Below are 24639 nucleotides of genomic sequence, written 5' to 3'. Positions count from 1 at the left end.
TATGCATACCACAGGTGATTTTCTGGGAGTCCATGAACAAGCTTTTTATCTTCATAGATATGTATTTATTTTGATGTATATTTGAAAAAATACAGCAAGCACATCTAACCCATAGCGTCATAGTATTGATATAATTTATAAATTTAAAATAAATCCATTTAAGTAAAAAAAAAGATTTTAAAAAGTTTTAAGTAAGTAGCTGTCTAGGTGATATCTGGATAGACTACGGCGGCAGCAGGCCCTGCAACTGGGCCTTAGGAAACACAAAATGGAAGGAAGCTGCTTAACAGAGAGCACATGCTTTCACCTTTGCTACTCAAATCTCTTTTCAGATCTCTCAAAGTTTACTAAATGTAATAACCTCAGAAATTTCTCATGAACATCTTGAGAAATATTGGCTAAAATAACCCACAGAGATTATACTTGGCCCTAGCATTTTGCATCTGGATTTTTTTTCTATTTGGAAGCTGTGATACCATTATGAATAGAAGTAAATGACAAAGAGACATAAGAAAAAGGGAACTGATAAGGAATGTATCAATAAACAGCTGGCTTTAAAAATAAGCTGAATGTGCTTTCACTATCTACTGGTAAAATCTCAGGGAACAGATAGGTCTTTCGAAGTGATTAGACTCCTCTGTTGTACGTGGTATGGCTTGATGTATATTCCATATATGGAAATACTCAGAAATGTTATTTGCTAAATCTTGGGGGGTAAGCAGCTAAATAAACTATTGCACCAAGCAGATCTTCACAAGGACCATTAAACTCTGTGCCCCTTCACTGCTTCACTAAATAGAATAAAACCGCTGAAGTCAATAGTTTTCACAATGGAGTCTAATGCTCCATTCAATGTCATTAAGCCACACAGCAAAGCCACAGAGAGAAACAGACAGAAAGACAGAGAGAATACACTGAACACAGAGGGCCCTGAGAGACTGAGACCTTGAGAACCCATTTATTCCTGGGTACTGTATCTGGAAAATCTGGGCTTCAGGTTAAAAAATGGTTTGTAACTTAATTAGCATGAAAACAGTGGTAGGCATATAGCATAAATACTTCCCAACAATCATCACATTAATCTGGTACTTCTTTCACAACTACAACTTTGCTTTAAAAAGAGTTCTGAGGGTTCTCTGCAATAGTGTAGCCCTGTCTCTTTTTTAAATTGAATTTTTATGAAATATTTCAAACATTCAGAAAAACATTTAAATGATATGGCACTTAGATTTAACAAATGTTAGCATCTTGCCACACTGCCCTCTCCCCCTGCCACGCCACTGTTGTTTGGTTGTGTAGCAACCAGACCACCAGGACTGGAGAAGCAAAGGCTTCATGAAGAAAGTGGCTTTGAGAACCTGGCACATGCTTTATACTTTCTTGGTAAATGGAAACAGCCACGGAACTCAAAAACAACATTAAATGGGGATACAATTTAAAATGAATGTAAAATCTATGAAGTCTAACATTCAACTATTTTCTTCCTTTTTCACTGCAATCCCAATGCCATGTAATTATTTTCATGCTTAACATTTCTGAACCACCTCTGTCCATAAAACAAGTCATAAGGAGTCAGGTAAAGGCCAAGGTTTTCACAGAAGCACAGGGTTAAAGGCAGATTCCTACCTAAAGCAATGCCTCACTTTATCTTAGGTAGTACTGAGATACAATTTGGATCAAGAAAGGGATACTGTTGTCTTTCAAGTAATTAAGTCGTGCAATTCCATATCTACTGCACCTGACTTAATTGCCCCAATACCTGTGTTAACGGAATAAACAGCAATTCATTCCACATACCTCTTTCTGCATAGGTTCACTCAGAAGCAAATTTATAAATGAAAATAAGAAATCCAATTCATATTATTCAACTAACTATACATAGTCAAGATAAAAATACCTGAAAGACTTTGCATGAAGTATTCTCTTATAATTCCTCTACATTATATGTTTTTAAGTCCACTATCTCCGCAGATATAATAAATTTTTAGCAATGAAAATTAGAAACCAACCTTTGTTGTAATATTTAATTTAGCATGCAAAATAACCAATTAGTAAAAACTTACTTGACATAAGTTTTGGAATCTGGGCCTGTCCTCTCAACAGCGGCCTGTATAAGTTTCCCTGATAAGGTGCAGGTGGTGGTGCAGCAGTGCTGTAAACGCCAGCTCCTGAGCCTCTTGGCATAACATGGCTGTAAAAGGACCCCCACCAACCAAAAAACAATTATATGTAGATGCATCCATTACATCACAGCTGACACAAATTAAATAAACACTAGTGGTCATCTCCTTACTACTAGATCTGATTAAGATAAGGCAAATTTAAAAGATTTATAATGAACAAAGTTCAAAACAGTACCTGATGGTAATGGTGACAACAAATGTTCATTTGTCAAACCAAGATTCTTAGTTGATAATCACTTTATTATTTTATGTCAAAAATAATTTGAGTCTATTTTTCTTGGTTTGTATTACATTTGTTCTGTCCTCCAGGACTCATGCTGTTGCTATCAGTGTACACTCCAACTCTGTATCTTGCTACTGTCAATTCACCATATCAAACATTTCCCTTTATCTTTCATAGTCTTCAGAATTATATGTATATCTATAGAACACTTTACCATGTTGATGTCTCATATTTTACTAACTACAGTCCTCTCCTTTAGTACTAGTATTATAGATAACAATGCATGAGAGATATTTGGGCATATAACTTTATGCTCCTCTAAAACTATTTTCTCAGGATAAATTCCAAATAAGAATTTGGATCAAAGTTAAGAGTACCTTCAGAATTCAGAACTCTATTTAGAGGTACTTCTATGTTGCTTTCTAAAATAGCTGAAATAACGCAAAAAAGATATCTTAAGAATATTTTACATTTGCATTTCTCTTACTATTAAGAATGAAGACTTCCCAAACAAACCACCACCACAACAGGTAACATTTGCACAGTGTTTAGGAACTAGCCTAGCACTTGCTGGACATTAGCTCCCTTGATCCTCCCAACAACTTCATGAGGTAGGTGTAATCATCATTCCCATCTACACACAGGAAACGGAGGCATAGAGCGGTTCAGTAACTTGTACAAAATTATCAAGTGGTAGAAAAGGCATTTAAATTCAGATATTTAGGATCCAAAGCCCATGCTCTTAACCATTATACCACACTGCCCCTTACTATTCACTATATAATACATGCTGATGGCAACCTACTGTTAAATCCCATTTTGAATCTTAAGATTTTCCTATGAATTGGAAATATCTATTTATGAGTTATCATTGGTAATTCATAAACAATAACTCATTAATATTTCCCCCAGCCTATTGTTCCTTTTAAATATTTATTTATTTAGTGTGTGTGTGTGTGTATGTAAGAGCGAGAGAGAGAGAGAGAGAGGAAGATCAGCCCTGAGCTAAGACCCATGCCAATCCTCCTCTTTTTGCTGAGGAAGACTGGCCCTGAGCTAACATCTGTGCCCATCTTCTTCCACTTTATACGGGACGCCGCCACAGCATGGCCTGACAAGCGGTGCATCGGTGCACAGCAGGGATCCGAACCCTGGCCGCCAGCAGCAGAGTGCGTGCACTTAACCACTACACCATGGGGCTGGCCTCTGTGGTTCTTTTTATTTCAGCTTTACCTGTTATTGTTTCCAAGTTCCTTCTCTCTATATATAGTTCTGTCTATAGCTAGGAAAAAGACAATTCAATAGCTAATAAGGGCAAAGATAAAAATCAGAAATTCACAGAAGAGGAAATACAACCAACCAGTAGACATATTAAAAGAGGCTCAATCTCAAACAGCTTGGTGGTTACCAGAGTGAAAGGGGTTTGGGGAAGGGCGAAAGGGGTAAAAGGGCACATGTGTATGGTGTCGGACAGAAACTAGATTTTTGGTGGTGAACACAATGCAGTTTATACAGAAACCGAAATATAATGATTGTACATCTGAAATTTACAAAACATTATAAACCAATGTGACCTCAATGATAAAAAAAGAGACTCAATCACTAACAGTGCAAAGAAACGCAAATTCAAGCAACAATAAGACATCACTGAGTACTGGTTAAGCAAAAACCTAGAACACTGGTAGCTTTGTGTACCAACGTACTGGTTAACACTTTAAACAGATTCTGTCATACACTAATTTGGCTAAAACTTTCTGGAGGGTAAAGAGAATGCTTTTTTCTTTTGAAATAACTGTCAGAAAAATAGTAAAACCTCTTAAGAGAAAACAATGGAATTCTCAAGCAACACATAAAGCAATACATAAACCAAAGAAACAGAAGTGAATTTTAAAAAATAAAGAAAAGCAGGAAAGTATCAAAGTCATCAAAATATCCACAAAATGGTTGTATTTACGGTCTCTTAAATATTTGTGGCATAAATACTGACTTAACGCTTTGTGGATGATTCAGAAAAAGCAAAATATACAAAGAATAGAAACCTACCACTCACCCCAAAGTCCTGAACGCTGCCTGATCCAGGTGGACAGGCCGCCGGTCCCGATTAAAGCCAAGCTGGGGTTTCCACTGCCGCCCGTTGCTGGATTTTTCCCAGTCACTAGGTTTCAGTACTGGTGTTGGTTTTCTGATTTGAAAATACAGTATTTAGTTATAGGGATAAACATCATTTATACAAAATAAAGCTAGATAGTTTATAGTTTATAACTGCATTGTTGTTACCTTGCTCCTGGAAGCATTATGGCTTTAAAAATGTAATCTTCAGCAAACTGCGGGTCTTTAAAATTAATACTAGAAGAGAACAATACACAATTTAATGAATTTATCACATTACCTTGGATTAACCACCATGTAAATTGAGATACTTCACATGTATAAACAGAATAACGAAAATTCAAAAGTCTTCCCTCAAAATTATTTTAGTCAATTAGTTTTGCCAAATGGCTAAATATCTGCCTCACCAAACTGCCGTGAATTCCTAGTACTTAGGCTTCATGTAACTTTCTCTGTGGGAAAAGCCACGTTCTAGCTAACTGTGGGTCATCACAGAAAAATAATATACATTGCACTAACTCTCAAGAAATACCAATATGATATTGGAGACAGGTCAAAGAGGTTTACAACAACAAAATATTTTAAAACACCTTTCATTTTGTTTAGCCCATGGCAAAGACTTTCCCTCTAGCATTTTAGGGAAGATCAGCTCTTGTTACAATAAAAAAAAGATGCCAACACCATTAGAAACACACACAAAATAAAAAATGAACACAAATAATCTGTGGGAAAAAAACACTAAACTTTCCAGTTGGAACTCTGTATCCTGCTCTACTAATGTGTTTTTCTTTTATAATGAAACAGTCACAATTTGACAACTACATAAAGGCTGTACACTCGGACTTTGAATATAAGTTGGATCAAACTTCCTTTCTGGTGGAGTGAGTGAGTGAGTGTGTGTGTGTGTGTGTGTGTGTGTGTATCCCAAAGGCTGCTAAGTATATAAGTCTTCCTCCTGACACAGCAATGCCTCTTCTAGGACTCTGGATATGTGCCAGATTTATACTTAAGGATGCTCACGACATCAGTATTCATAATGTTGAAAAACTATAAAACCTAAGTGTATGAATAATAGCGGACTAGTTAAAGAAACTATGGTTCTCCCTAAAAGTGAAATCCTCAGTTGCTATTTTTAAAAATTTAGTAATAGAATACTTAATGACATGGGAAAAATACATATACAACAGACTAGACATATAGTCATCACAAGGTTATCAGTATAATCATCTCCTTTCCTTTTTTGTGCTTTTTTATATTTTCCAAAATTACAGGTTATAGTTGCAATCAGTTAAAAAGGTTTTATTGAAAAAAGTTTTATTGAACTGGTCGACATTTTAGATAGCTCAGTTTTTTTCTCTTCAAATACTCCCACTTTAAATAATTAGGGCCCATGTGTTACAGAGAAATTTCTGTTGTAGGATTCAACTATGTATTTTAAGTACACAGATAGCTTCATTTATAATAAAAATGTTACGAGTTCAAGAATAGCTGAACAATATTTCATTTACTCAGTCTGTTCCTCTCACAACTCACTCTTCACTGGCAACTGTCTTGATCTCAAATGCTCTCTACTGGGCAAGGTGGCTTAGGGCAGGGCAAGGTAGGACAGGCAGTGATAAAGGTTTAAGAGGGTGATAGAGAAAATGGTAGTTAAGTATTTGGGTTCATTAGGGCTTTATAGATACAAAGTAAAGACAGAAAATTGGTAATAAAGTAAGATTTGCAACTAAAGTGTCTCAAAGCAGTTATCTTTGTGTCCGTGGGGCTTTTCAGCAGTGTACTAAACAAATCCCTAGGGTGCCCACTGCATACGTGGTCTTACGGTGGGTGTGGGGGTACAAGCACTGATCAGGCATTGAGTCTGCCTCCCGTTCTAATAAAGGAAATAGGAAATGTTTAATAACAGTTACAAGGAAGAAAGTGGAAAAGGCAACAACAGGCACAGAAAAGATGCTAAGTCAAAGCACGTGCAAGCACATGCCTTCCACACATATGTCTTTGAGAGTGTGTGATAAAAGCATGTGCGTATGGGGTTCTTTCACCTGGGACCAAGGAAAACATCACCCAAGAGGCTTTGGTTTAAGATGGGACAGGTTTGGTTACAGGATGGAAGAGAAAATAAATGGAACAAAGACATGGAAAGCAGTCCCAGAACCAAAGAGTAGCTCAGTTTAATTGGAGCAGCCTTCTCAATGGAGATCTGAGAGAGAAGTAAGCCCTATTAAAAAATGATTTGAGTGACTGCACTCTCAATTCTCCCAAGGAAGACACATAACTAGTACTATTCTAAAGGCATAGGACACAAACTGATTCGTTACATGCTACGAATGCTTTAAGTTCTCAAGGCTTAACTCTCAGGTAAGACCCCAGTTGAGAAAGGCTGGATTGGAATGAAAAAGTTTCTGAACAGAAGCAGGTAGTAAGACAGGCTGGTGGAACTGGGTTACTGTCGTCAAGGGCTTGTTCTGACTACAACGTGAAGCCACTTCAAGTCGGGGGTTGGGAGTAAGGGAGTAACAACAATCAAAGATGCAATTCAGAAAGAAGCACCTGACTGCAGTGTTAAGAGAGCAGAGGGAGAGAACCAAAAGGTGGTCACCAACATGGTCTAGGCAAGGGCCTTCAACAGGCACCTGAGGTGGGAGTCGGGCAAGAAAAAGAAATGGCAGGGCTGGAACTGGAATGCAGATCACGTTCAGGTGAGGGTTCTGAGATGAAGATCTGCAAGTCACGCACAGAAAGAGCTGAGACTAAGAAAATGAAGGAAACAGCCAAGTTAACAAGCTTCCAATGAGAAAATCCCAGGGTCACAGGGATAATCTCTCCCAAAGGACAACGGTTTTAACATGAGATTTAACAAGACAGCTGAAACTAATGTTTGGGAAAACAAATGAATTTGTTTATCAAATATGTGCAGTTTATTGCATGTCAATTATTTCTCAATAAAATTGTCTTAAAAATTCCATTATTCATGCTCATGCTCTGAAAGGGAAAAATTTTCCAAGCTAATACGAAAACAATCTCCACGATCTCCCCTACCTCCTCTCAGAACCACACTCAACAGAGTTCTCTATATACTTAATATGGTACGAGCCATTAGGAGACAGAAAAGGAGTTTCTAAAAACAAGTTTGGAGGTCCCTGTTGAAGGGACAAGGGACACTATGATCTCAAAGATTAAAGCTTTCTTTTCTCTTGGATCTTTGAGAATGGTTTGAAGACTTGCTCTCTCCTAAAATGAGTTAAGCTTTCACTGGTGGAGAGATTTTTTCATATTTTAATTTGTTCCAAAAAATGTAGAGTAACAACTATTATGTTTTTAGAAATTAAAGAACAAAAGAAGCTAAAGCACAACTCAACAGTACTTTTTCAATGTGTTAACATCAGCCACAACTTAAACAAATCTGCAAAAAGTGAAACAGATAAATTAGCCAGGAACCCATCAGGCAAAGACCCAAAGGGTAACATTTTATTTGGATTCAAACTTTTGAAGTTCTTCCAGGTTTATGTAATTCAAATTCTTCTAGGTAGAGAATTAAAAATAATGGAAATAATTTTATTATAATAAAATATATAAATAAATATAATGGAAATAATAGAGGGAGAAAAAAATATAGATTACTCTTTGACAAATTTCCACCACCAGAAACAAAAGGGATTAATCGTGGAGAGTTTTTCAGGGGGGGGAAAGCACTAACACTGAGATAAGACAGGAGCACCTTCAGGGAGGAAATGAGTTAGAACAGCCTCTGGACTTAACCTAGGTAAGGTAAGAGGTAAGGTAAGAGAACTGTGTTTAGATTTACATTGTTTTATCTAATTCTGTAAACAGGACAATTATTTTTAAGCCCTTCTTCCAGGTGAAACAGTGCTGACTCACCCAGCAGAAGCTTCTATCCCACAAACCAGCTCTGACCCAGGAGCAGCATAATGGATCCCTTCCTTGGTACTTAACCTCCCTATTATTTTAATCACCTAACTGTCTTCATAAACACACCCAGGACAAAATAAATAAAAATTTAAAACCTAAGCATGGTTGAAAATAAGGAAACTGAACAGTGCTTTTATTTGTATCACAAGTAGCACTTTAAAGACTATTAGTAAGAAAATACTGTAGCAAGTCTCAATAGAAAAGGAACAGAATGTACGACACCTTTTTCTGATTCAATTCACTTTAAGAATTATCCTTAGAAATGCTATTTCAAGTACCATTATTGTTTGAGAGCACTAGCACACTTCACACAGAAAGCAGAAAATCCCAAATATCAAGTTTCACTTTTACTCTACCTTTCCCAGATACATTCCACGATTAAAGCTACATCAGCAACACCAAGGCAAGCTGTTCTGGCAGGGAAAATCCCACAATTCATAGACTTGATATTTGAAAACACTTAAAGAGTTTTATAGGACTTAAGATGCATTTTCGACATTTCATCAGAAGAGGTTAGCAGCTCAGCGTGCTGTGAAGTGTCACACGCAGGGAAGGGTCACCTCCCCCAGTGCTGTCCACCATCGAGTCTGCTCCTGGCTGCATGTGCTCCGCCTCCTGCAGGCGTCTGGTTCTCAGTCATCTGCTCGGCAACCACGAGCCTGACACACACTGCAGTAACGGTCATATGAAAAACCTATCTTCACACACATGACATGTTTTAAATCTCCTTGAAGAGATGAAACAGTCTATCCTTTGCCTGACTCATCCAAAGGTGAATACAGAAAGTGTGAAAATACTCCTCTGAAGAAACAAGTTTAGGCTCTTAGAAGACTTTAGCAAACACTGGTTCCAACACTAAGAACAAATGAGCTTTTACATGGATTTAAAACTATGCTGGGTGCGATGAGAGAAAAAGAAAAACCTAACAACGCTACTGACGAAAATAACAAATATAAAGATGACACAAATTATAGATTACCTTTTAGAAGATAAGAAAAGCAATGAAGGCTACAAAGGGAAGAACATTCCAAACAATGGGAGGAAGGCATAGAGGTCAATGGGATACCGAAGGGACCCACCTGGGTAGCAAGGAACCAGTGTCCTTAAAGAACTGTGGGGATTCAGACACAGAGCTACGGCTCTGCCAAATTATAAAAGGCCTTCCTTGAAAAAGCAAACGAGTGTAATTACACCAGCACTACAGAGCAACCAAAGATTTCCGAGGGCCAGTAGTGTTTAAGAAAGATAAGCCAATAGATTCAGGGGGAAGGTGGACTCAAATAAAGCAGCTGTGAGGTCACTACAGTCATTCAGGAGAAGAAAACACAACACAGGCTCACTGGGAAGAGCCACATATGAAACATAATTTGAAAGAAAAAAATATTCCACAACAGTGGTGTAGATAAAGGGAGTAATGTAGAGTGAGAAGCCAAAGCATATAATGGGCTCCCTAGTTTGGGCAAGTGGGGAAACAGGAGGCCCAGAGACACAAAGGAGAGACTGGCAAGGAGAACTGGTGACGGGCATAGGACAAAGACGTCAGTCTAGAGTACTGAGTTTGAGGTAGAACAAAGGGGTGTATGTGTGTGCACGTGCATGTACTCCTCCAGATGAACAGAAAATTGTGCTTGCTGCACTGGGAAGATAACTTTTCTGTAATTTTAAAATCATATGCAGGTTTTATATATTAAAAGTTAACCAAGAATTATTCTAAAAATATTAGGTCTAAGCAAATTACAATGGTGAAGAGCAGGATGAGGAAAAGTAAGGGAGATAGCTCAGTTCTATTCAAAGTGGAGTTACTAACACATTGAATGATTTATGGAATCGGAATTAGAGAAAAAAAGATCTCCTAGGTTACAGCTGACTGTATGCTCTAAGGATCCTTCTGTGAACTTAAGACACTTCAATAACGTCTTTAATATACTTTCTCAACACTACAGATAAGACCTAACGTAATGGGAAGAACCCACCTAAATTCAACCTGAGGAAACAACTTCTCAAATATGGAATGGAATACCATACAAACAGAGAAGGGAAAAAAATGCCAGGAGTCAAAATAGAGAGAAATAACCGGCAATTGGCACTGGAGGCTGCATTCTCAGATTTTCGTTTATAAAGCAAACACAACACTGGGATGTACAAGCCTGTAAACAAACACACAAAAAACTGCAGTAAACTGGATCTCAGCCTCAACATTACCCCTCAAAGAAAACACTGAAAATCCCTCATAAAGTAAAAATTAACTTTGGTCTTTCACAAATCTCGGAAATTAACTCAGATCAATTTTATTATGAAGTTATTTTCAATCTATACCTAAATATGCACCTAGATCTGGGATTTGTTTTATAAAGTTAACAATCTTGTGAACACAGTGGACGCCAAATAATACCAAAGGCCCCTTCAGGCTCAGGAAAAAAACCAACAACAATAACATCATACAAACAAAAACTCCAGGATTTGTCAATTTTGTAACTCTTCCCTTGGGCAAGTCTCTCTAACTAATTAGAAAGTTAAGTAGAATTAACCATTTCCAAAGGGCTGGGGAAGAAGGCCCTCGAAAACATGCAGAAAAATTGAGGAGCCCAAGCAAACAAGTGACAATCCAAAGAGGGAACCAGTGGGATTAACTGGGCCGCAGCACCACTGCCAGCCGCAGACCCCAAGCATTAACAGGCAGCGTCCACACTGGACCTGTCAGAGCCAGACTGTTCGTGACGGGCGCAGGAGCACAGCTTGCAATTCTGAACTCCACCCTCAACAAAAGAGCCCAAACACAAAGAGCCAGGACAAACAGTGGGTCAAGATAAACAAAACTGTGTGTGAAGATAAATAACAGCAACTCATCTAGGAAGATTTTCTAAATTCCCCACAGTTTTCCTGAAATAAAAGACTTTCTAGAATCGCAGTTGCTATCTAAATCCATTAAAGACAGGAAAATAAATATGCCTATACTTCACAATGAGAAATCTAAGTAGAATCTAAACTATTTCTTGAGAGTGAAAGCAATAATGAGTGGGAAAGGAGGATTCAGGAATAGCCTTCCCAAGCAGGCTTTTATGAAACACTTGAATTACTAGACTGTGTTTGCCTTAGTCTTGCCTAAAGATTGACAAAAATGACAACATAAACCCTGCCATCAAGATTAGTAATTATATACAATAATTACACAAATGAGTAGGTAAGTTTGTTGATTTTTATTCTAAAGTCATATTATATTTTACATTATTTTTGCTCAATAGAAAATGCTATTACCATTGAAGAAATGAACTATAAATAAGTTATTCAGATAGCAGAAATTAGCCCTTTAAGTTTATAATAATTATCGATAAAAATTTCCACAAATTAATTCTACCTCAACTTAACCAAGATCAAGTATATAACAGTCTGCTTTTTAAACTCTGCAGGGCCACAACTATAATATAATTAAAACAACCTGTTATAATACAGTGACGCTGTGTGGGCCTCTGGGGTGTAGAGGTCTGTTTGCTCCTATATAGCAAACTATCCCTAGAAACTCCTACTTCCTACCTCCCACTTGCCTAATCCCGGAAGAATTGGAAGTTGTCAGGGGAAACCAGAAAGCTGAGAAACAAGCTTGTTAAATCAGTAACCTTAACAATACACATAATTTAAAGTCAAGAGGCTCTGCTCTGAGGTCTGCAATACAGGGACTCTCCAATCTCAAAGCACTGGTGGAATAATAGCTGCCATTTCCTTGTGAATCGGAGGTCTTCTTAAACTTATTTGCAAGCTCAGAGTTGTGTTTTGGGTGAATGTCACGTATTTTGGAAAACTGACCTGATTGCAGCATTCTGTGTCAGATCCCGTAACATGGGAACAGGAGAACACACTATTCTAAAGAGAAAGAAGAGAAGAATTATCTATTCGTAAATTGTAACCTTTTTGCTAAGTGGAAGTAAGATGTTGCTTTAGGAAAGAGAAATCATTAAAATGCACCAACAAAATATGATCATTTATATCTTTAAAAAAGGACCCCATCTTCCTTGTTTGTAAGCTCATTAACAGAAAACTATTATGGGCAAAGGGCTTATACCAGAATTTGTAAAGAATACCAACAAACCATGAGGAGGGGTTGGGGGAACAGACAAGTGAATAGAAAAAGAGAATAGGTACTTCATAAATGAGGAAAACCAAACGGTTAATAAATATACCATATGGCATTCAATTTCATTAGGAATCAGAGAAACACAACTGTAAACCACAAGGTGCCAATAGGCATCCACTAGATTGACAAAAATTAAGGTAGTGACAATTTCAAGAGTTTGCAAGAATGTACAGCAACAAGATCTCTCACAAACAGTCACTCAAATTATAAAATAGCGTAATCACTTTGGAAAACCACCCGACATTATCCAGAAAAGATGAAGATACATCTTTCATTAGCAAAATTCTATTCCTCGATATATACCCTTGAGCAGCAGTTCTCAAACTCTGATCTCAGAACCCCCTTACACTCTTAAAAACTGAGGACCTCAAAGAGCTTTTGTTTATGTTGGTTATGTCAATCAGTATTTACCTATTAAAAATTAAGGTTAATTTTAATTGAAAATTAAGAAATTAATTAAGAAATCTGAAAATCTTTTAAAAATACTAAAGATAACAGTAATAGATTACACAACATACACAGATATTTAGTCAACGTAACGTTTTTTTATGAAAAACTATTTTACAAAGTAAAACAAAAATAAATGAGAAGTGTCATTGTTTTACATTTTTGAAAATTTTTTTAATATCTGGCTTGATATCTATCTTAATAGATGGATTCTCTTATCTGTTTCTGATTCAGTCCCTTGAGATATCACATTACATTTAGCCTCTGGAAAACTCCACTGTACACTCAAGAAAGAAAGAGAGCAACAAAAGGAAATAAGATCATAACATCTTAGTATTATTATGGAAATAGTTTTGACCTTGTGGATCTCCGTAGGGACCTCCAGGGCTCCTTGCACTTGGCATCAAAGCCCAGCTCTTTAACATAGTAGCTCTGTCAGACATGTCACAGCTCAGACATGTCACAGCTCTGACAGAGCTACTACGCTGAAGAGCTGGGCTTTGACGCCAAGTCTTTTTTAGCCCAGCAGATTTCTGTTGTTATTTTGTTTCCTCACTATTACTAGAAAATAAAATATTTAGGCAACAAGGAAAAAGATGCTAACTAAACTTCCTCCTAGTTGACCCAATTATATACAAATGAATGCTTACTGATCTGGAAGAATGGCTTCTTCATCCAAAGAAAACTTTCCTTGAATCCCATGACATAGTTCAGGTGGTACAACCACTGGCTGTGGAAAAATGCATTCCTGATTATATATCCAAAAGAATGGAAATCAGGGACTCAAACATATACTTGGACGCCGATGTTTACAGTAGCATTATTCTTAATAGCCAGAAAGTGGAAACAATCCAAGTTCTCATCAACAGATGAATGGATAAACATAATGGCGTATGTACACAAAATGGAGTATTATTCAGCCATAAAAGGAATGAAATTCTGACACATGCTACAACATGGATGTACCCTGAAAACATTATGCTAAGTGAAATAAGCCAGACACAAGAGGAAAAATATTGCATGATTCTACTTATATGAGGTACCAAAAAGAGGCAAATTCATAGGGACAGCAAATAGAAGAGAGATTACTAGAGGCTGGGAGGAGCGGAGAATGGAGAAGTATTGTTTAATATTGTTTAATGGGTATACAGTTTCTATCTGGGAAGATGAAAAAGTTCTGGAAATGGATAGTGGTGATGGTTGCACAACATTGTGAATGGACTTCATGCCACAGATTTTTATATACTTAAAAACAGTTAAAATGGTAAATTTTTTTTCTACTTTACCAAAAATTTTTAAATGCATTCTCAATTAATTAACCAAATAATTATACTAACTGAACACACTTCATGATGGCAAAAAAAGACCATACCTCTGTGGAACCTGTCTGATACAGCTCTAAAATGAAGTCGTGCAGTGGGTGATGTTTCCCCACAAATAAGACATCGCCTCCAAGACTATTTCTTCTAGCTGGGGGAAAGTAAGAAAAGAATAAAGATCTAACAATTATACCTACAAAAGCAACTTTTATGAGAGTAAAATAGGAAGCACCTAAATTGTAAAAACTTAATTATAAAGTTTACAAAAAATAATAGACCTAAACGTGTGATGCATCTCTGTAGAAGAAACAAAGCTTTGACAATAAAGTTTCGAAGATCAATGACTATCACAAAAAATTATCCCTAAAAGATACCTGAATATAGTCTTGCAAGATAAGGGATAAAGTTTTCTTATTTATACAGAACTTAATTTCTTACTATAAGAAACATATAGACATTCTCTGAGGAAATACAAATAAATTGCATCATCTAATAACAAAGATTATCCTATGGATGGTTCATAATTATTTCTATAGGTTTATTATACTAGTATTAAATAAATTTTCCAACAAAGCCCAGCTTTACAATTTCCCAATACTTTTAACTGTCAGTATTAACGACAAAATGCCACTTTTTGTGTAAAATAACATTTCAAGTTAGCAATATGAGGGCAAATGCCTTTGTTTCAACCTAACCTTTCAAGCAAAGTTATTGTTATTTGGTGGGGATGAAGGGAAGAAGGGAGATGGAGGAAATTAATAATACCCTCCCAACATGCAAAAATACTTTTGTGTATGCATATTATACAAGAATCAAAGTCTTGGGCCTGCCGGGTGCTGTAGTGGTTAAATTAGCACACTCCACTTCGGTGGCCCAAGGTTTCACAGTTTTGGATCCTGGGCGCAGACCTATGCACCACTTATCAAGCCATGCTGTGGCAGGTGTCCCACGTATAAAGTAGAGGAAGATGGGCACGAATGTTAGCCCAGGGCCAATCTTGCTCAGCAAAAAGAGGAGGACTGGCAACAGATGTTAGCTCAGGGTTAATCTTCCTCACCAAAAAAAAAAAAAAAAAAGAATCAAAAAGTCAGAATATATTCTTGAAGTATTGCTTTTTAATAAATTTAACAAATACTTGTAAGTTAAAAAATTTTATTTAATTACTATGCAACTTATGGATAATAAATTTTAAGAAGCAAAGTTAACTTTTGTCATAAAGAAGTAAAATCAATGATTTATGCCCCCTTTATGGGAAATTTGACAAATGAAAAAAAAGGTCTAATTTTACAAGGAAATGTAAAGTCTCTATTACACAGACTCAATGTCGACCAAGTGGAAGTATGATTCTTACTCTCTTCTGGAGTGAGGTCTGGGTATACCTCTTCTAGGGCAGCTCGCAGCCTTCGCTCATCAACGAATGGCAACAGAGCAACACCTGGGGAGACAAATGCACACCAAGAGGCCCAGCTATTAGGATCACCTAAATTTCAACTACCGTTGGTCCATATAAACATTTCTAGTAGAATTTCCCTGCTGATATAAAAACATTTTGGAACTGAACTCTATTTAGCCAAATTTCAGATATAAATACTTTCCCGTGGTGGTAGAAGAAAAAATTCTATTTGTTTTCCATCTTTAAAAGGGTTCATATGGAAAACCACGTTTGCTGAATCTTTACTCTGTGATGACAAAATTTTTAAATTAAATGAACAAGTGGCCACCTGGACACCGGTCTATGTTCTCACCTTACTTATTTACTAGGATGCCTTCCGGCAAGCCAGTAATCTCCTAAGGGCTTGAGCATATCCCTTTATCTTTCTAGGACTTGGTTTCTTCTTTTGTAAAAAGAGATCATTCAACCAAAATACTCAGAAGGTCTGTTCAACTGGAATATGTGGAACGTCTCTTTCAGCTCTAAAATCGCATAGTAGTCTGTTTACATTTTAAAACCTAATAATTAGGGCCGGCCCTGTGGCTTAGTGGTTAAGTGCGCGCTCCGCTGCTGGCGGCCCGGGTTCGGATCCCGGGCGTGCACCGACGCACTGCTTGTCCAGCCATGCTGAGGCCACGTCCCACACACAGCAACTAGAAGGCTGTGCAACTATGACATACAACTATCTACTGGGGCTTTGGGGAAAAATAAATAAATAAATAAAATTATTAAAAAAAAAAACCTACTAATTTAGATACAAAAAATTTTTAGACTTGTTTAAATAACTTTGTCCCCAGGAGGGCATGTAGAATAGTGGCTGTTCATTTTTAGGCTGAAAACTGTCCTCTGGAGTGCGCTGGAATTAAGGTCATTATTTGGACCTACACGCATAATTTTCAAAGAATCACACTGGAATGCAATTATCCATTACTACAAAAATATGCAAAGTTATTGAAGCATATATATATTCTGCTGTATATTATTATATATATTATAAATAGTATTTTGGCTAAATAAAAATTTTAAGATAAATAACGAGAAATGCTGACTAGAGCTAAATAATTTTGAAACCACTGCCACTCAGAACTGCTGTATTTGTGACTGTTCCCTTTAAAATGATGAGAAATGAAAGGTTTCCAAAGTTGTCTTTAAATTATTTAGCTACCATATTTTCAAAATTAGGAAACATGTTCAATTTTACTACCTAGTAGGGGAATATATATATTTTTTAAAGTTAAAAAGAAACTAGGTTCTGGTGTGAATTCTGAAGGTCCAAAAAGTGATTTCAAGGATTATTAACATCCATCATCTGAGTAAGGCTATTTATCAATTACCGGTAAACACTTATGTAGAAAAAACCTAGGCAGTGGTCAAGTTTTATTTAGTCATACACTTAACAAAATCTGTATCATGCAAAACTACATTATCTAGCTTTTGTTTTCTAACTACTAGATTTAGGATTTAAACAAATCATCAGAAAGACTTTCCTTCAATATCAACTCCAGAATCTAACTCCAAACAGTAAGCAACCTGCAGTGCTAATGACAGCAATAAGGTTATTAAGCAACAAATCAGTCTTACTGGTCAGGGGAGGAAGGACTGTCTTACACCCAGATGTGATAATGGCAGTGCCTGAGAGCGAGCTGACAGTAACAATGACAACAGCAGCTACTTTCTTCTACTTTTTTCCCGCTGATTTACCACGTTACATGCATTAGCTCATTCAATCCTCTCAACAACACAGAGGTAGCCCAAGTAGTGGTAATACTTAGGTAAACACAGTGGTCATACTCTCCAGGTTCAGATCTCAGTGCTGCCACTGTGTGACTTTGATCGAATTACTTAAATTCTCTGTTTATGTAGAAAATACAGTGTTTGAAATGACTATGCTATATTCCTTTAATACATACTAAGCAAATATTATGAAAACACAACATTGCAAGAACATATGTTCAATAAATGTTGAAAAAGTACCCAGATATATTTTATCTTCTATCATTTTAAGATGTACTCAACTTGGGCCGACCCTGTGGCTTAGCGGTTAAGCGCGCGCGCTCCGCTACTGGCGGCCCGGGGTTCGGATCCCGGGCGCGCACTGACGCACTGCTTCTCCGGCCATGCTGAGGCCACATCCCACATACAGCCACTAGAAGGATGTGCAGCTATGACATACAACTATCTACTGGGGCTTTGGGGGAAAATAAATAAATTAAAAAAAGAAAAAAAGATTAAAAAAAAAAATAAGATGTACTCAACTTAGACAAGAACTTACTTATTATCATGACTTCCGATAAGTTTTAAAGACATATGCAGAAATGACTATCTCCTAATAGTACTAAATTTTACCTCAAGAAAGATGTGTTCTTGCTACAGTCTAATAAATAAAAATATTTATATAACATATAAAAATACAGAAATATTAAAGGTCTGAGTTTAAACCCATCCTAAAATTCATCTGGAATCTCAAGAGACCCCAAATAGCCAAAACAATCTTAAAAAATAAAAATAAAGTTGGAGGACTCCCACCTCCTGATTTCAAAACTTACTACAAAGATACAGTAATTAAAACAGTTCGGTACTGATTGGCACAAGAACAGACATATTGACCAATTGAATAGAGAGCCCAAAAATAAACCCTCACATACACGGTCAAATGACTTTCAACAAGGGTGCCAAGACCATTCAATGGGGTAAGGGCAGTCTTTTCAACAAATGGTGCTGGGAAAATGGACATCCACACACAAAAGAATGAAATTAGACCCTTACTTTATACCACATACAAAAATGAACTCAAGATGGATCAAAGACCTAAATGTAAGCTAAAACTATAAAACTCTTAGAAGAAAACAGGGAGGAAGCTTCATGACATTGGATTTGGCAATGATTTCTTGGATATGACATCAAAAGCACAGGCAACAACCACCAAACAGCCCAATAAAAATTGGACTTCATCAAAATTAAAAACTTTTGCGCATCAAAGGACACTATCAACAAAGTGAAAAGACAACCCATACAATGGGAGAAAATACATGCAAATCATATATCTGGTAAGAGATTAGTGCCCAGAATATATAAAGTATTCCTACAATACAACAAAAACCCAATTCAAAAATGGGCGAGGGACTTGAATAGATATTTCTCCAAAGAAGAGACAGAAATAGCCAATAAGCACATGAAAAAAAGATTCAACATCACTAATCATTAGGAAAACGGAAAGCAAAAACACAGTGATCACCACTGCACACCCATTAGGATGGCTACTATCAAAAAACAGAAAATAACAAATCTTGGCAAGGATGTGGAGAAACTGTAACTGTTGTACATTGCCTTACTTGTCCTCTGGATGATTTATACTACATTGATATACTCAGCAAGTGATCTGCATGCTTATATATTTACTTATTTATTTAAAAAATCCAGGCAAGGATTTATTTAACAAACACTTACATAAATATATTTACTTACTTATGTATTTATATTATTACTTTACTGCCTCCCATTCTCCTATGTCTCTTCTCCTTCCAGTTTAATCAAAACATCCTCCACAAAACACGTTCAAAAACAACCTAAGGCCCCAATCCACTTACATATAACAAAATATGACCACAGACCACAACACTTACACTACCCCAATCAATAGGTTGCAATTCTCATTATCATTCCATTAAAGTAATATGAAATTTCTGTTACTACATAACCAAAAGTCAACCCTAAAATCTCATAAAATAATGATTTTCAATTTATAAATTATTATTTATCCCCCTCTGTGCCACAATTCTCTTTGAGTCATTTTACTGGTCATCTGCATCACAGGGAATAATAAAGGAAAAAGAGTGAAAACATGATTTTACCAAATTGCTTATTATCCTAGAAAAATATATGGTGGAAGAAAAGGTTAAAATGATTTGCTGAAAGGGGCTTAGGTGTGAAATAATCGTTGGCTCACTGTGTGAGAGACCTCTCCACTGTGTTTTACATTCAGTCATCATCACACATTTGGTGAGTGATAAACAGTACCTTAAATTTAGTACTAATTTTATATTGTCATTCTTACAAAATCTGTGAACAGAAGGAATGAGAAAATAGATATGTAAATAATAAATAAACTTTAAGTAATAATTAATGCCAAGTATTTAAACTAAATTTCTAATACTTTTTTCAAAAGTTTCCATGGAGTATAAGTGAATCTCCACATGGACACTTCATGTTTCTACAACTCTCAGCAACCTCACAAGGTGTCAATGAGCTACTGATGGAAGGAGCATGTCCCACATCCCATTAATTAATCACAAAGGAGACAAAAGATATAATCATTAATCTATTTCAACTCAATTTACTGTTTATCAAAATGCTACTATTAAAATTACTGTTAATCATTGCTAATCCCAGGTTAGATGAAAAAATATCAAAATTTCACATATAATCTTTAAAATACTTATCTTTTACAGAAATTCTTTCATCCCATAAATCATGTCTGCTGACAGTTTACCAAAAGGAGAAAATTATTTTAACCAAAAGGAATAATGTCTAAATTTTACCTTGCCAGGCATATTTCTTCCCATTTAAGTCAATAGCAAAATCTTCAGGGTAGAAGTCAATTATACTAGAATCCTGTATCAGAGAGAAAAGCAAAGATTCAAAACAAAAGTCACATATTTCTGTTATAAAGAATTTGATACAACTTTCATTCAAGTTATCAGGCCTGATAAGAAAATGAAGTTTCATTCCTTTTAAAAAATGTTATTAAGATATCAGGTCACTAATCCTGGGCCTAGTAAAAACAAAATTAACAATTTTATTTTAAAAGATGAAAATAAAAAGGCCTTATTATAAAAGAATTTTAGAACTGACGACTGTGGGCCCAAGACAGTGAAGAGTTTATTAACTCTAATAATTCCTACTTCTCAGCTGGGTGTCACTCTTTCTAGCTAGGACACAAAACACATGCAGCGGTGACTGCAGGTAAACCAGCCTTCATGCTCTGGTACCCACCACACATGGCTGGAACCAATAAAAATAATGACTTACAGGTATGCTGAGAACAAAATGACTGTTATAAGAATTTCTCCCAAACACATATCAATTTTATTTACTGGGTAGGGTACTGATGGCCAAGAAAAGCGGGGAAAAAAAGTAGTAAAAAATATACAGAAGAATCCAAATACTTTCACTTTGTTTCTGGACTTCACTATTGTAACTGTAAGATGCAAAAGCAATTGTGACTAGTGCTAGCAAAATGTACGACAAAAATCCAGTTATCAACACACTCAAAAACTAAGACACTCACAGGATCACTCATGAGCTTCCGCCATGATGGAGGTAGGAAGTTACCACTTGCAGCTGGAAAAACTCCCATAAGTTGTTCCAGTGGTTTAAACTGCAAGAAAGAAAAAAAGTTTAAGATAAGACACAATTTTTATCTAAGCCAAAATTCTACAAATGTTATGGCTCTAAATACTCAAGCTTACCGGTTTAGTACCCTTCTCAAAATCAGAAGGCATGTCTGCAATACCTTCAAAGTCTGAAGCAAATGGTGCATAATGAAATGGATAATACCACTTCCAGGAAGCACAGCCCTAAAATCAGTAAAAACAAACAAAAAACAACAACAAAAACAAATCTATGTTAATGATGGACACGGTAAAGACAAAAAAATTAAACTATCAACCTATAATATTCTACTGATAAAACATACGACTTTTGGTATACATTCCACATATTAATTTTTTTTCCATGAGTCCTAAAAGATGTTTGGATTAAATCCAAACTTTTACTTCATATCAACGGCTCCTTGATTTAAAAAATACTGCAAAGCATCTTTAATAATTAGTAGTTAATACCAAACTTTATATTAACAAACACAATTTGGTGAAGATTTTTATCCTTAAAATGTGTTTGGTGACATTCTTTCCAACTCGAGAGCTGCTATCATCAAATAAAATGAAGAACAACTGCAGCTGACACTCACTGAGTGTACAGGTGGGTAAGGGACATCACTAGAAGAGTGACTGAGAGTAAAAGAGCCATCATTTTACAATTCCCTATTATATTTTCATGTGACAACTTTCTCTTTACTTTAAAAATATTTAAGTAAACCAATCAAAAAGAAAAAACAGTTAAGTTATACTCAAAGAAAAGAGAAGCCTTCCTGAAATGAGTTTTGACTCTGCACCTAGTGAATTAAAATCCTGAGGGTCAGAGCCGGCCCAGTGGCACAGCAGTTAAGTTCACACGTTCCACTTCAGCGGCCCAGGATTCGCCGGTTTGAATCCTGGGCTCGGATCTACTCAACGCTCATCAAGCCATGCTGAGGCGGTGTCCCACATAGAAGAACCAGAAGGATTTACAACTAGGATATACAACTAGGTACTGGGAGCTTTGGGGAGAAAAATGTTGAGGGTCGGAGTAAAACACGAAATGAGAATATTTTACAATTGATACTTAGTGTATTAAATTACTTTCTACTTTCCAACAAACTTCACCTATTCCCAAGTCACATCAAATTTGCTTCACTCCCCAAGCACGAAACCAGGTATTATCAGTGCTACAATCCCCTATATGTCCGCCTAATCTCACCAATCTGACATCTCATTTATCAAAAGCTTTAAGTCAGATACAGATTACTCCAATGAGAATGCACTTCATGTAACATCACTACACTATATGGAGGAAATGGTATCATTCAAATGCCTTTCAAATTCTTACCAGTTATTTTCCAGGCTTTTGTCCTTTGTTCAGTCATTTAGCGACTGTGTATTAGTTACTCTGTTATTTTTTATTCCAATTAAACAAAACAATAAACTTTAATAATTTTAAAGACCAAGTACTCTCAACCACACTATTTAATGCTGAAATTCTTTAGCATAACAAAAATTAGCTTCGTTTATATATTAACACCTAAGGAGCTTCAAAGGCTTTACAAACAAATCTTATTTAAAGTTATGAATTTCTTTATAGGAAGCTTGAAAATATGAGTCTGGGTTCAATTTCAGAATATAGCTCAACAACACACACTGTTATAGAAATAACTATTTTCTTAAAATGATTAACTAGAGATTTAGAGGAAAATATTCATTTTGTACCTGGTAATAATATCGAAGAACCCAGCAGAGCCCTTCAACGTAAGACTGTACAACTTTACGACGGAATTTGTCATCAGCTGCATCAACATCAAATTTGTTCTTGTAGTACCGCTGCTTCCAACCAGCTTCCCAAAGCCTAAAAATAAAGCAAAGCCAGTTCATGTTGAATTAATACACTTTCAGTAACTAGCTACCAATTTATCATCCAAATCAATTTATACTTAATATCCAGGTAAAATGTAAATGAGTTAAACAGTAATATTAACATAGCTTCATTTAATTATTTCTAAAAAGTCCACTTTCACAGGATTTATTACCAACTTAAAGATAGTTAAACGTTAAAAAATCAAACACTGATTCTAGAAAGATCATTACAAAACTACAGTAAAAAAAAAAGAATAACCATTTATTAAAGTAGATACACAACACTTCTTTGCTCAGATTTTCATACTGTTTTACATGTTTTTTTGATTGTAGAACAATTCTAAAACTACATTTTAAGATTCAAATACTGATATTTTATATAGTTCAAGTTCCTCAGTTTGTTAAAATATATCTAAATTACACAAAGTCAACTAAATTACTTTTTTAAAAAAGAATAATCTAGAAGTCAGGCAGAAATTATGTATATACCTACTCTCCCTATCCTTGGGCCTTCTCCCTCATTCAGCAAAGCATTGTTGGCATAAGTGAAGGACACAGACACAGACACACACACACACACACACACACACACACGTTCTGGTAAAACTTAGAAGGAGGTCATCAATTCACTAAATTTTCATTAATCACTGAAAATACAATGTGAAAAACCACATTTTCACTCAAAGTATATTTTTTTAAGTACTCATTTCTCAATCTCTGAAAGATTTAAAGATGCCAAAGAATACTAAAAAAAAAATCAAAAACGATCAAGAACATCAGGATGATTCTCCATTAAGGGCTCTTTTCTATCATGTGCCAGATCTTACTAATTAATTGCAGTCATGTTTCAGAATACACCATACCAATTTTTTTTATTTACTTTTTTTTTGAGGACCATCAGCCCTGAGCTAACATCCAATGCCAATCCTCCCCTTTTTTGCTGTGAAAGATTGGCCCTGGGCTAATATCCACGCCCATCTTCCTTTACTCTATAGGGGATGCCGCCACAGCATGGGTTGACAAGCGGTTGAACCTGCGAACCCCAGGCCGCCGAAGCGGAGTGCGCACACTTAACTGCTGTGCCACCGTGCCGGCCCCTACACCATACCAATTTTAACTTTGCCCCCACGCAAAAGATTTACAGAACATCAATTAGGAGAAATATTTTCTATCCATAATGTTGAATATCACTATTTTACAGAAACTATTAATGAAATAAATGCTAAGAACTCCAAGCATTTCTTGATAGAAGCAATTCTACTTTGATTATCTTCAGCACCAAAATTAAACAATAAAGTACTAAAAAAATCAAGTTAACTATTAAGCTGACATTGATCATGATGGCTACATGGTAAAACAAAAAATATACTCCAAGAGTTGCAGAAGCAGAGGATAAAAACTCAGATCAGGTAAATGCTCAATCACAAGTCACCACAGATCTCTGAATCTGACATCAAAAGATGTTGGGAAAATACAGAACCAGACATGACACTTGCGAAGTTTCTAATCATAAATACAAACACATCATCCACGTCCTATAAAAGAAGCATGAGCTATGAACCACTACTGTTTAACTTTGAAATAAATCATTTTGCAAAATTCTAAATGAGTTACAATTATTGAGGTTGTTGGTCCTTTGCA

The 24639-nt window shown here is 36.0% G+C and overlaps 1 protein-coding gene across 4 annotated transcripts in view; it reads right to left on the bottom strand.

Moving 5' to 3' along the window:
* The window catches only part of XRN2 (5'-3' exoribonuclease 2), a 79625-nt gene that overhangs the window by 17119 nt on the left and 37867 nt on the right, over positions 1 to 24639 (bottom strand). For all 4 annotated transcript variants that reach the window (XM_058563328.1, XM_058563331.1, XM_058563330.1 and 1 more), the window contains 11 exons: positions 22855 to 22990; positions 21241 to 21348; positions 21060 to 21149; positions 20311 to 20383; positions 15692 to 15775; positions 14394 to 14491; positions 13672 to 13751; positions 12247 to 12303; positions 4684 to 4752; positions 4457 to 4588; positions 2064 to 2191 (listed from right to left, as the gene is read on the bottom strand). In XM_058563328.1, coding sequence (XP_058419311.1) covers positions 2064 to 2191; positions 4457 to 4588; positions 4684 to 4752; positions 12247 to 12303; positions 13672 to 13751; positions 14394 to 14491; positions 15692 to 15775; positions 20311 to 20383; positions 21060 to 21149; positions 21241 to 21348; positions 22855 to 22990 — 1055 coding nt within the window. The remainder of the gene's footprint in view (positions 1 to 2063; positions 2192 to 4456; positions 4589 to 4683; positions 4753 to 12246; positions 12304 to 13671; positions 13752 to 14393; positions 14492 to 15691; positions 15776 to 20310; positions 20384 to 21059; positions 21150 to 21240; positions 21349 to 22854; positions 22991 to 24639) is intronic.

This window comes from Diceros bicornis, chromosome 19, assembly GCF_020826845.1.
Source record: "Diceros bicornis minor isolate mBicDic1 chromosome 19, mDicBic1.mat.cur, whole genome shotgun sequence".
Lineage (NCBI taxonomy): Eukaryota > Metazoa > Chordata > Mammalia > Perissodactyla > Rhinocerotidae > Diceros > Diceros bicornis.
Note: the sequence above shows the minus strand (reverse complement) of the source record. Positions and strands in the feature narration are given on the sequence as shown.